Genomic DNA, 13,403 nt, shown 5'->3' with positions numbered 1-13,403 from the left:
CTGGGCCATGGCCAGCAGGGCCTTTGCACCTGTCCTTTCAGGGCTTCTGATCACACAGCCTTCTACCACAGGACTGGCCCAGGCCCTCCCCTAACTCTATTCCATCACCTTCTACCCATTTTCCATACATGCAACCACCAGCTCCAGATGGCACTGCCCAGCTGTCACCTGACAGGAAGCTGAAGTCCCATGAAAACAGACCACACCTCTCCACAACCTGATGGACAGAAACCCACTTTCATGTATTCGAATAAGCTAAGCAAATGTTCCCCAGCACTGCTGGAATGTTTTCTCTTTTCTTTTTGTTTGTATTTGTTGTTATTGGGTACATGCCACGTATGGAGAGATCAGGGGCTGACTGTTTTTGCCTGCTGGACCAAGGTTCCCCACTCTGACACCCCTTATTTCAGTGCATGGCACTCCATTTCCTTGCCTTTTCCTTGAAGACACCACTAGGGGGCTCTTGAGGACGTGAAGGTCCATGAAGAGGACATCTGTCAAATATCCTGCCGGCTTTTTCTCAACACAATGCCCTGTCTGCTTTCCTGTAACTGACCCAGGTCTGTCTTACCTGCCACCAGGTGGGCCCGGCTCCGGGAGCACAGGATCGCGTTGAACTTGGACTCGTCTGTCCCCAGGCGGTTCTCCCCAGCTGCATACAGCTCCTGGATGAGAAGGAAGATGCATGTGTACAGCAAGCATCATCCAGGTCCCAGGCTCAGATTACCCAGGTAGCATCTGGAAAGCCCACAGGGGGAGGAGCAGAGTCCTGGCAGTGGGACCAGTTTGCTGAACCCTGGCGGCTCGCGCACTGCAAACCCAGACCCCAGCAATTCACATCCCTTCATCTGTCGGTGCACAACACAGAGGATGCAGCCCGCATCCAGCACCACAGAGGAGGAAAGCGAGGTCTGGACTCAGGCCCTGGATCTGAAGCAGCTTGTGGTGGGACGCTAGGCAAAGCTTAGCTCCTCAGCCTCAATCTCCTCATACCAAAAAAAAAAAAAAAAAAAAAAAAAGAAAAAAAAAAGAAAAAAAAAGTAAGGATTAGATCTGACTTAATATCATGAGCTTAAAGCCCGAGGGGCCACCTGGACACGTAATGGAGAGAGTAGGATGAGCAGGAAAGCTAAGCAGGATCCTGGCTCACTCCTCAGGGGCAGCACTTCTCAGTGGAACACAGGTCCTTGGCTAATAGACCCACATTTCAGTTGCCTGACTAAAGCCAGCTGCCAGATTTCTTTTTTTTTCTTTTTTCTTTCTTTCTTTTTTTTTTTTTTTTTTTTTTTTTTTTTTTTTTTTTTTTTTTTTTTTTTTGGTTTTTCGAGACAGGGTTTCTCTGTATAGCTCTGGCTGTCCTGGAACTCACTCTGTAGACCAGGCTGGCCTCGAACTCAGAAATCCGCCTGCCTCTGCCTCCCAAGTGCTGGGATTAAAGGCATGCGCCACCACCGCCTGGCAGCTGCCAGATTTCTATGTGAAAATTCCTAACCATGGAAAGCAGCGTCAACGTCTACAGGAAACACGCGTGACAATGACTATCACCCTCAATCAGTTATAGGGATGAAGCAGTGACTCGGCAGTGAACCCAATACCCTCTTTGACTCCCACACGGCACAGACACGGCTCACAGACTCGCATGCAGGCAAAACACTCATACACATAAAATAAAGATAAATCCTGAAAACTAATCCCCAGATGTGGGGCCTCGTCAGTCATATGTGCATCATTATGCCTGCTGAACAGCAAAATAGCTTGTTAAAACCTATGAAGGTTTGAGCCCCAAATATCTGCCAGTCTGCAACCTTGCTCCAGACCTCTAAGATGCCTCCCGGGCCTCAGACAGTCATGGCAATTAAGGACACTGATACCCTAGGACACTCAGGTTGAGATTCCTCAGGTCAAGGTGAGACTGAGCAGATCAGGAGGGAGGAGGAGGCAGAACCAAAGTCAGCTTTTTCCTGGAAGGCTTGGGGAGGTCCGGCCATCACACTAAGAAGGCAGGACAGTCTCAACTAGCAAGCAGGCCATACAAACTTACATAGCTAGGAGTTCAGATGCCTGAATTTCCTCCCTCTGTCTGCAATTCATAGGGTGACAAGGGCAGAGATTTAAGGATGCAGGGTTAAGGATGGCTCATTCCTAGGCCCACAAACTCAGAAGATGGATAGACAGGTACCTTTGCACACCTAATGGTACCTGCGTGGGAAAGCACCACATCCCATTAAGTCCCATGTCCTTGTGATCTTGAACAGCGCAGCATTTATTACCCACAGGTAGGAAACCCAGAAACCTGGGAGCCCCTCAGAAACCCGCAGCACCCGGAACCCACCGATATCCACGGCTCTCTCCATTTCTGGGCACCTAGTCACAAAGCAGGAAGCGTGACCCCGCACTGGCTCAGCTAGCCCACACTGGCACCTCGACAGCCACCAGACTCACCTGGACATCTCTCTGGACAAGGGACATGTCCACATTTGTGCTCTCATCACGGTTTCCCTGAAAAAAGAGGGCATAAGGCCAAGCCACTCTTTGGAAGACCCTCCCCTCCTCACTCATTTGCCAGTGCTTTGATCCCCCAGCCCTGCTCCCTGCCTCCCAACCCTCCCCGTCCAATACCCTCTCTAATATCCTGTGGTGAGGAGGGTACCTGAGAGAGAGAGATGAGGAGCCTCTGGAAGTGTCCTGATGTGTCACTCCGAATGGCCTCCTCCAGAGTCTTTTTGAACTCTGAAAAGACAGACACCAGGGTCTATCCTACAGGCCTGTTACCTCTAAAGACATAATTAGTAGGGGGCATTGGCATGACAAGGGTCTGGGGGCTCAGGCTAGAGGTGACAGGTAACCCATGTAACTTTCCAGGCTCATACAAGCTGTGACTCCAGGGTGACCTGACCTGTGGTCAGACCTGGCCCAAATCCACTCAAGATTTTCTCAGCCCCTTCCAACCACAGGCACCTGCCCTGTGTGTAAACAGCAGGTAGGGCTGGGCCTTGGGTCAAAGCCCTGGGAGTTGGGTGTGACAGGAAACAGGGGACAAGAAGGCCAAGGACAAGAGGGTGTGGCCAGGGAGCTTCAGACCTGTTTTGTAGGCCCTGTTTAGCTCCCGGATGTGTTCGTTACTTCGGGAAGCAAGAATCTCAATCAGGCAGGCCTCATCAGTACCAGCCCCCTACAAAGGCAGAGAAAGAACATAGCTCATGCTGGTGACCAGGCTCTCATTCGCACCCAGGAAGGACAGCAGGTGCCACATGCTCACACCACACATGCCTCAAAAGTCAGCTCCCCTCCTAGCCCCAGACAATAAGGTATCACATGAGGGTCACCACAGACCAGGAAACTGAATGGTGTGTGTACATGTGTATGTGTGCAGTGACTGTCCAATGGCCACGCTGAGATACAGATCAACGTCTGTTTCTTCCAAGTTCAAGTTCTAAGTGAGATAACAAAGACATGGGGAGTGGGGAAAGTCCAAAACCACCATCATAGCAGATGTAAAGAAGCTAGAGTCCTGAGGGGGAAAAAAAAAACTGTCTAGAGAGATATCTAGGAAAAGAAGCCAGGAGAGAGGAACAGAATGGCTGTGCCCAGGATAGCAGAAGGTTAGAAAGTAGGATCAGAGGCCTGGCTTTTATATCAGGCTGAATCTTGGCTCTGCACCTTACTATGTGACCTCAGACAAGGTGCTTGACTTTTTGTGCCAAGTTTTCTTGGCTATAAAGGAAATGTATGTGCACCTACCTCCTAGGGAGTCCTTAACGGGACTAAATTGGCTAATTTGTGCAGAATGTCTAGCTGACATGGTGTTTTTATGCTTACCACTGCCTGCATGCTACCAGCAGCTTACTGGGGCTTCCAAAGGATGCACAGGTTAGCACCTTACCCAAAATTCCTTGTGTGTCCTCAAAGAACACGGTCTCCACTCAAGCATATTCCCATAGGCAACAGCAATTCAGCACAGCTAGCCTGTTGTGTTTGAGCATTCCACCAACTTCTCACACTGGAGGTGGGTACTAGCCACTCCTGGGCTCAGGCCATTGGCATCCTGTCCCCTCTTACCATCCTCTAGACTCTAACAGGCAGCTGGGTTGCAGCCAGTCTCCTTTCCCTTCCAGACCATGCACAACTCTCAGCCTCCAGTGGAGGTAGAATCTGTACCCAGCATGCCTCTGAATGAGTAGTTGTTTTGGAGTACCTGACTAGAGAGGGACCCTCTATTCATAGGTCATACACAGCCACATGGCTATAGAGCCCAGACAGGACTTGCTTCATGGTCAAAATCAAATTAGAACTAGGAAGAGAGAGAGCCCAAGCTAAGCTGCAGGAATTGGCCCTGTGTGGAATTCAGTTCTTTTAGAGCTGGATGTCTGGGGTGTACTCAGAAGTGGGGACAGACATCTCTAGATACAGCGGAGGACAGACATGGAAGACAGGAGTGAGGTGGGTACTCAGGAAGCTCAGGAACTGGTAAGACTTCTGTCTTTCACTGTCTTTGTTCTAGCCCTGTCTCCTACACCCTCACCTGGGTCCCGCCTCTCCTGCTTGGGCTCCTCAGACATAATGCTGCTATTTGCTAATAAGAGTCCTGGAACAGCCTGGGACCCCTTCTTGTTATCACCAATGTCCTCCACAGCCCTAGCCTGGTCATTTCTTGAAATAGAGACATAGGTATTTCCTGTGAAAAAATGTTTCTTGCATCTTGGAAAAATGACCAGTTGTTCCTTATAACACTCATGGGCTGTAGCCAGGGTAACACAACGCTCAGCCCTCCTCCGCTTGGGCTGTGGCTTTGCACACACATAAAGGCAGGCTCACACAAGCACAGTGACACACCTTGATAGCTTCCTTTATCTCATAGACATCAAACAGGACCGGGGTCTTCATCAGGGCCAGGATAGTCTTCTCAAAGTTTCCCGACAGTTCTGATTTTAGGTCTTTGATCAAATCCTGATTGGATAAACAAACAAAAGCTTGTTTTGAAATCCACAGATGAACAGAGATGCAGATGATGGAGCTGATGGTAGCAAGACCAGCCATGGGGAGGAGCCTGAGCCAGACCACTAACATATTCAGTATTTATGTACTGGAGGCTCAAAACATAGTCTCCTTAAGCCTTTTCCTCCAAAGCATTTACATCAACTAAACCTCCCAGGATGCCCCGAAAGCAGAGGAGGGGAAAGTGAGGCCCGGTAGGGAAGAAGTGATGATTCCACAGGCTTATCTCGGCAGGACCAATGCTAAAAGGTGAACCAACCCTAACTAAGCTCATTGTCCATCCTGGAGATCCAGCCTTACGAGGCCCCAGTTTATAGAAAAGCAGAGTCAGTGGCCTGTAGCTATGCTGGTGTAGACCCTGGAGCTCACTCTGGGAGAACCAGAGCTCACTGGTCTTCCTGCCTTCCCTCTCAGTACCTCACCTTGCCATAGGCCGTCTTGAAGGACAGGAGGATCTGCTGCCGCTGCTTGTTGGACCGGCTTCCTAGGCAGTCGATGATGGCCTGTTCATCCGTCCCTAGGAAAGAGGAAGGGGTAAGCACTCTATGGGTTCTGAGGATGCTCTGTGGCCATGGACTCTCCTGGCCTAGGGCCTCCCATTCATTCTCCTGGGCATCTAACACAGCTCCTCCTCCATCTCCTGGGGGCCAGGCTTGCCTGCCTCTCTCTCTCTCTCTTTCTTTCTCTCTCTTTCTTTCTCTCTCTTTCTCTCTCTCTCTCTCTCTCTCTCTCTCTCTCTCTCTCTCTCTCTCTCTCTCGTGTTTTGAGACAGGGTTTCTCTGTGTAGCCCTGGCCGTCCTGGAACTCACTCTGTAGACCAGGCTAGCCTCGAACTCAGAAATCCACCTGCCTCTGCCTCCCAAGTGCTGGGATTAAAGCGCCACCACTGCCCGGCCAGATCGGTCTCTTACCAAAGCCCTTCATAGCCTTCCGAAGGACCTCAGCATCTCGCAAGGGGTCAAATCCAGAAGCATCAGTGATGGTACCTCGGTTTCCATACTAATCAGACAAATAGCCACAGGTAAGATGACCCTCCCATGTCACTCCACGGTGTAAGACTCTTCCACCTCCTCCACCCAAACACTCCCTTTCTCTAAGTGGTAAGGTACCTAACGGAGTTGGAAACCAAGAGCACTGGACATAAATGGTCCCAAAGCTCATGTGTAAATGGTGGTGTTTAGGAAGTAGCCGCTGGAAGAATATTAGGTCACTAGAAGCAGAGCAGGTTCTTGAAGGGGACTATTTGGGCCCATGCCCCTCCCATTATTTGCTTCCTGTGTGCTATGCGGTAGACAGCTTTGATTCACCTAAGCTCCCTGTCACAATGTTCTGCCCCACCACAGGCCCACAGGCACAAGGCCCAGAAGCCCATTGATGGAAACCATGAATCCCAATCAACGTCCCCCTTTCTAAGGTGTGGCCCCCTCAGGTGTTCACAAGCAGGCTTACTGTAGCCTAGTGAGTGGCCTTTCTAGTGGCTAGTACATGCTGGTTATCAAGGTTATAAGGGGTGTACTTAGAGAAGCGCAACAGTGGGCAGCCACTCAGGGTGAGGAAGAGTGGGCAGCACTGCAGCGGAATGAAAGCAAAAAGGTGATGGACCCTCTAAAATAGTCCAAAAATAGCCAGCCAGCGCATACCACTAGCCCTGTGCTTGGCTGGTTTGGCTGTGTAACCATGACAATGAATTCTAGGCATTGCAAACTTGAACCGATCTTCAGAATGAGCCAAAACAAGCCCTGGAGGAGCTGCCAGTCTTCCCTACCAGAGAGGAATCTGAGAATCCTTCCCATTTGTCTAGGAAGGCACATAAGGGGCCCACTGGGCACGAGGCCACATGGCTGGAGGCCTCGGGAGTAATCTCATGTGAAGAGCAGCCCAGGGCCGCGCTTCCAGGCCTTACGGAGCACGCCCTAGGCTGGGGCACACAAGAGAAATCAGAGCTTTTCTGCCACAACAGTTCATTGTAGCTGGAGGCCTGAGCTTGCTGTTCCTTCAGTCCCCTGAGGCCTTGTTGGCTGGGCCAGAGACCTGTTTTTGAACTTAGTGTGAACAGCACTCACCTGGACTGGAGGCACAGCAGGGGTGATGGTACTGGATCCTGAGTATCCTGGGTAACTTGGTACTGGCTGCTGCCCAGGGGGTGGCATTGGTGACTGCCCAGGATAGGTCATTGGAGGCTGTCCAGGATAGGCCCCTGGGGGCTGCTGCCCAGGGGGTGGCATGGGCTGGCCTGGCACAGGGGCCCCTGGGTATGCTGGATATGAGGGCATCCCAGGAGGCGGGTTTCCTCCTGGGGGTGGATACATTCCATAAGGAGGGACAGGCTGCTGAGCAGGAGGGGGCTGCCCAAAGCCACCAGGGGGGACTGGAGGATAGCCACCCCCAGGAGCCCCAGGATACAGATTTGGCATGTTGGCTCCTCCAAATGTCCCAGACATGTTGGCTGCCTGCCAAGTACACAAAGCAGAGCCTGAGACACACAGGCCGAGAAAGACCAGCACCCTGTCTGTCTACCCTCCCCTTATGGAGTTCTGCAATGGCTCCAGGCAAGAAGCCTCCTACAGAACCCCACCTCCCACCTAGTACTATGTATGCCTAGCAATGGATGCAGGCACCATAATGCTAGGCTCAGAATTGCCTCCACCCCACTATGGGACAAGAAGAACAACCTGCCCAGGGATGATAGTATTATTTGTTCAGTGTGAGCAAGGCAGCTGGGCTCTGACATGGGCTCTATACGCAAACCAGAACCTCTATCTGTCCCTTCTGCAAGAAGCATAAAAACCTGGAAGAAGAGGCTATTTCTTCCAACCAAGACCCACTAACTAGGTAGAGCTAACCACTCAAAGACCCAGAAAGTACAGGGGTTCCTTCTACAGGCATGAGGTAGCCCTGTCTCACTAGTCTGCTAACAGTCATTCGAGGTGAGGTAGGTGAAGCTTGGCTGGGTTTACACATGCCCAGAACAAAAACAAGCCTCACCTCAGCCTCTTATGCCTAATGAGAAATGGGTCCCAATATCTTCATCCCTCACCCTACCTATCCCTCACATCCCCTCTTCAACCACCAAGACCTCCTCAGTGTCCCTAAGGTCATCAGGCTCATGGGCACCTCAAGAACTGGCCATCTCTAGAAATTTGCATAGCATGTTTCTCTCCCATGTCAGATCTTTGTTGGAGGGTTCAGGGTTTCTCTGTGTAGCCCTGGCTGTTCTGGAAATTGCTCTGTAGACCAGGCTGCCCTTGAACTCCCAAGTGCTGGGATTAATTAAAGGTGTGCACCACTACCACCCGGCTCAGGGCCCCTTTCCAATCGCCACCTCAAGGTTCTGAGTCTCCGTTACTGCATCAGCACCTCTGACTCTTTCCTGCATCATTACTATCCAGTTTATCCCTTCTGCCCTGTGCTGGGGCTCGAGTTTACAGCCTCACACATTCTAGGCAAGCATTCTACCACTGACCAGCACATCCCTGCTCTCTGCTTCTTTCTTTCTTTCTTTCTTTCTTTTCTTTTCTACTTTTTACTTTAAGACAATGTCTATTTGACCAGGCAGGCCTTGAACCAACTTCGTAGCCCAAACAGGTCATGAACTTGGGATCCTCCTGCTTCAGCTTTCCAGGAAGTTAAGGTCTGAGGCCTATACCACCAGGGCCATGTATCTACTTTCCTATGTTCTTGCTCTTCTCTCCCTCTCTCACCCGCCCTCTGCCCTTCCTTTGAAGACGGGGGTCTCTCCATGTTGCCCAGACTGAGCTAGAAATCTTCAGTCCTCATGAAGTCACCTGCCAAACGCTAACCGTTTGCCAAATGCCCAGAAATGCCTGCCCCTGTTCAAAATTATCATCCAGCAACTTACTTTATGTCCTGTCTCCTCGACACAGATGCTAAGTGTGCCTAGACTGAGATTTGTATGTGTGCAGGTGCACGTGGAAGCAGAAGCCAACTTTGTTGGCACAGCATTTATCACTGGCCATGGGATCCCCATGTAAGCTAGACTGGCTAGTCGGCAGCCCCGTGGATCTGCCAGTCTCCGCCTCCCTAGTACTGGGATTACAAGGACCACACCTGCCTTTGTACACATGGGTCCTGGGAACTGCACCCTGGGCCTAATGCGGGTACAATAAGCACTTTAGACCTGGGCTACCTCTCCAGCCAGGGGTTTTGTTTGCTGCATTCACATATTCCCAGTGCCTAGAACTAGAGACCTTGGCATAAATTTGGGCACCTACTAGTTGCAGTGTTCCTCTTAAGCACACATTTGTTTTCAGATTATAAAATAGCATCCTTTAAAAAGCAAAACAACAAGTAAGAACAAGTACATCCTAACCTACCTGCTACATGGCCACCAAGTACCCATCAGAATAGCCTTGTATGTGTTCACCCCAACAGCTCTCCACACATACGCTCACCTCCCTGCAGGCTTCAAGCTCAGCTCATGAGAAATTCTCAAGAAAATTCCCTGCAGGCACCAGCCTAACCCAATCCCCTTGGGCTACAAGGATCTGAGAGACCATCAGTGCCAAGAATGTCTTTCCCTAATATAGATGGGAAAATGGGGGCCCAGAACAGGGTGGGTGTTAAGTAGATGACCCTCATACTCTAAGTTGCTGCTCAGCGTTCTATGCTCACAGAAAACAGGCGTGAGGTCTTGCTGGGGACTTGAGGTAAGCAGCCTTGATCCCTATAGCCCTGCAGCTACTAGCCCAGGGGTACCACGGCAGGGGCCTGACTCACCATGCCTGAGAGGTAGTCCTGGTTGAACTGCCCTGCATAGTTGGACACGTTATCCAGCCCAATAGGGGGCATGCTGGGAGGAGGGTAGCCAGCACCTCCCCAGGGACCGCCACCTGAAAGCAACACCAAGCCATCAGCTCTGTATCCCTGGCCCAGTGACAGGGCAGAAAAGAGGGCTGCAGAGGGACTGCTGTGATAAGTAAGCAGAGCATCAAGCCAATGTTATAAAGACCCAGAAAAACTGGACAAGAGGGTCAGGGAAAGCAGAGGAGGCTTTCCCTTTTTCTGGGGAAGAAAGCAGGTTCAGCCCCTATGGGATTCCGGCATGCTTTGTCCTCACAAACCCAGCATCACTGGGTGAGAGAACAGATCCATCCTTAGGCTCTGTGCTGAGCTAAGCATGTGACAGCCATGAGCTCCGAGAATGCTAAGGATTCTCGGATGGAGAGAAATGGAGGCGTGTCAGAGGGCAGGGACACTGTAAAGGGCAGACTAAGGAGCTGGTTGGGAGGCCACATGGCTGGCTGCGTGTCCTGGGGCACGGCTCTTAACTACTCTCATTCATGTCTGTAGTAGTGTGACCTCAAGTTGCTGAGGTAAGGGCTGAGGAATGGACACATAATGTCACAGATGGCAGTTTTGGCTGGAGCAGGGACTAAGGTCACTGCTGCCAGGTCAGAGAGAGGCCCGGCTTGGTTCGATGTGCCCTGTGACAGGGGCTAAGGTACTCCCCTGTTCCGTTTGTTCAGCTCTGCTGGATTCCCTCAATGGCAACTATCCTTGCGGCAGCCCTTGTCCCCTTACCCAAAAGCCCTCTCAGTTCCCTCACTACTGTGGAAACCAAATGTTTTCAGGAAACATTTCAGGGCAGGGCGGAGTAGGGCAGGGCAGGTGAGTCTTCAGAAGGAAGCCACTGCCCCAGTTGGGTGGTCTCACCCCATCACCAGGGAATCCTAAAAACCACAGGGAAGGGGATACAGAAAAGGACACCGACCCACCGACTGGGGGACACCCAGGGGAGGGAAAGAACCTTGAAGTTATTTTGCCAAGGAGAAAGAGTCTCAAAGTATAGCAGGCCTATCCAGGCCTGTCCAGCCCCCAGTCCTTTTAACACAAAGGGTCCCCCCCTGAGTCCTCTTACCTGGTGCACCTGGAGGGTAGCCACCAGCAGGTGGTGGGTAGCCTGGGTAGCTCATGGGTAGAGCTGGAAAAGAAGAGAGAGTGCATTTCGATTATGTTGAGGGAGCTCCTGACCAGGCCTGCTGAGATCTGCTTCTTGGGAACAGAGTCCAACCAGGCCCCTACTGAAGGGATTAGCTTCCCATGGCTCAGTCCACACCTCCCTGCTGGACATCCAGGTAGGTCAGGCCCACTCCAAGACGACAGAAGGGTGCAACACCATACACCAGCTGCCCCATTCCTTGACAGCTGCTCCCCAGGCATGCCTGGCTTCTGTCTCCACCAACAAGAGTACACCACCCCACCCCCTCGTGGGTTAGACACAAGCTGCAAGCATAGACTGGCTGTCACAGTCTTGAATGGCTGGTCTGTGTCTCTCCTGGGCATTCTACTAACATAAAATAACCTGATTATTGTGGGAGTTATCATTCTTAGAAATACGAGATGCCCTCAAAAGAAAGGGCCTGGCTGCTACAGAGCCCTGAATCGGGGCAAGTACCAAAGCCCGAAGAAAGTAAGAGTTACGCGGAAACAAGGCTGCAAGGGAGAGAATGAGCCCAGGGAAACAGAGAAAATACCTGCTCTCACCGTCCTCTGTACACGAGTCTTCAGCAATGTCCCATGTCAACTAAAATGTCCCAGAGGGACAAAGGTCAGCCACTGCCCTGCAACCTGCCTGCTCTTACACATAACAGCTACTGCTGCTGCTGCTTCTGTAATAAGCACAAAGGTGCAGGCCCAGGCCATGATGAGAAATGCATGGTCTCAACAGTCATGCCCACAGGTTCTAGGACAGCCACTGTTTCACACATGGGCATTATTTATGCCAGGGGATAAATGTTAAAATGTAGGGCTTCATCTTTGTTGGGTTCATATTCTGAACAAGTTCTCAGGTAACGGTATTGGATCTGGGGGTCCTCATTTTAATAACTACTGTCTAGACGGTATTCATCTAAAATATTCTAGTTGCCCATCGTGTCTACCTTGAAGAACTGAGAATGCTGTCTTAGGAAGCTACAGAATTTCCTTTAAGGTATTAGTGGTCCCACAAAGGGAACCTGACTTTCACCCCACTTGCTTTGGTCTCTGAGTCCAGAGAGGACAGTGGGCAATACAACGGGAAACAGCATTAGAGGAAGTGAGATCTGGTAGCCTACGGACCCTCGCCCTTTACACATCTATCACTCCTGTACATGTGCAGTTTCTAACATGTATGTCCACTCACGACTGCCTGTAACTCCAGCTCCAGGGGGATCCTGACACCTTTTGGCCTCCATGGACACCAGTGTGTGTGCGCACACACACACAAATAAAAATAAATCTTTTTTGGTTTTAAAAAGAAGGCAGAAACATACAAAGGAGGTGTGGGGGTGTACACATGCATAGACCACTCTTGGCACTGTACACAAGTTACTAGGTAACACCAGTCTCCTCTGGAAGGAAAACAGGCTGGCTGTGAAACTCGCTTTCCATGTATAGACGCGACGTTCGCGATTGCCTAGTAAAAGCAACTTTAAGAAAAGGTCCAATTCAGACAGGCACTTCTAACCACACACGAAGCAACCCCTTTCCACCCCACATGGCCTTGGTGAGCCTTCCAAAATAAAAATAACACACACAGGGCTCATTCAGCTCAGATAGCCAGGACACCGGGAGGATAGCCCTCCCTTCTGGGAGAGCTGTGGTGGAGTTTCCTGGCTAAAGTAGCACCCAGCTCCTGGAAAGAGCCCTGCCAAGGCCATGCCACTGTGGACTCATCCTGTGGTGACCTTGGGTCCTTCCTCCCACTAGACTCAGCTTCCAGCCTCACCCACTCGTTCATTTTCGCACTAATTTCCACCTGGAATTGTTGGAGTCTGTTCCCTCTTCTCTTTCCTTCTTGAGGCCTGACAGGACCCAAAGCACAGGCTAGCCCAGAGATCACAAGGCAGGAGGGTCACTTCCCTCCTCCCTCAGATTGAGCTTCCTCTGCTCCACTGCACCAGAACTTGGTTTTCTGAGTGATAGGCCATTATAGGGACTCCTCTTGTGGGTGGGTCTGCCCAGTTTTCCATCCCTCCTCAGTCTCTGGCTATGGTGACTCACTGTGACCCTCTTAGCTCTCTCAGCTGTTCCATAACCACCGATTTGGTGTGCACGGCATCACATTCTTTCAAGTAACTGGTAGGAATCAGAAGTGTCTCCTTCATAATCTGAACACCTGTTCTCAAGACTGTGTGATATTTTAGAAGGCCATAGTGACTCAGGAGATGGAGCAGGCTAAAGGCAGTAAGCCAACAGGGGTGGCCCTTAGAAGGTCAGCTCCACAAAGGTCCCCGTCCTGCTTTTTTTCCACTTCCTAGTCCATAGGGATGTGAAGAGCCTTGGCATCCAATGCCAATACTGCCGTGCCTTCTCCACCATGACAGCCTGTGCATCCCCTCTCTTACATTCTCTGTCAGATATCACTGGGACCCAGAGGTAATAAATCCACATGTGCAATACCCTCCAGC

General features: G+C 51.0%; 1 protein-coding gene across 1 annotated transcript in view; it reads right to left on the bottom strand.

Annotated features, from left to right (window-relative positions):
* The window catches only part of Anxa11 (annexin A11), a 44,196-nt gene that overhangs the window by 6,485 nt on the left and 24,308 nt on the right, over positions 1–13,403 (bottom strand). The window contains exons 2-11 of the mRNA XM_034497732.2: positions 10,874–10,936; positions 9,733–9,845; positions 7,059–7,445; positions 5,907–5,994; positions 5,418–5,512; positions 4,834–4,947; positions 3,082–3,172; positions 2,651–2,730; positions 2,443–2,499; positions 572–665 (exon numbers count right to left, since the gene is read on the bottom strand). Of these exons, the coding sequence (XP_034353623.1) occupies positions 572–665; positions 2,443–2,499; positions 2,651–2,730; positions 3,082–3,172; positions 4,834–4,947; positions 5,418–5,512; positions 5,907–5,994; positions 7,059–7,445; positions 9,733–9,845; positions 10,874–10,928 (1,174 nt within the window). The 5' untranslated portion in view covers positions 10,929–10,936. The remainder of the gene's footprint in view (positions 1–571; positions 666–2,442; positions 2,500–2,650; positions 2,731–3,081; positions 3,173–4,833; positions 4,948–5,417; positions 5,513–5,906; positions 5,995–7,058; positions 7,446–9,732; positions 9,846–10,873; positions 10,937–13,403) is intronic.

Source organism: Arvicanthis niloticus, chromosome 3, assembly GCF_011762505.2.
Source record: "Arvicanthis niloticus isolate mArvNil1 chromosome 3, mArvNil1.pat.X, whole genome shotgun sequence".
Lineage (NCBI taxonomy): Eukaryota > Metazoa > Chordata > Mammalia > Rodentia > Muridae > Arvicanthis > Arvicanthis niloticus.
The sequence above is the reverse complement of the archived record's forward strand: the minus strand, read 5'-3'. Positions and strand labels throughout refer to the sequence as shown.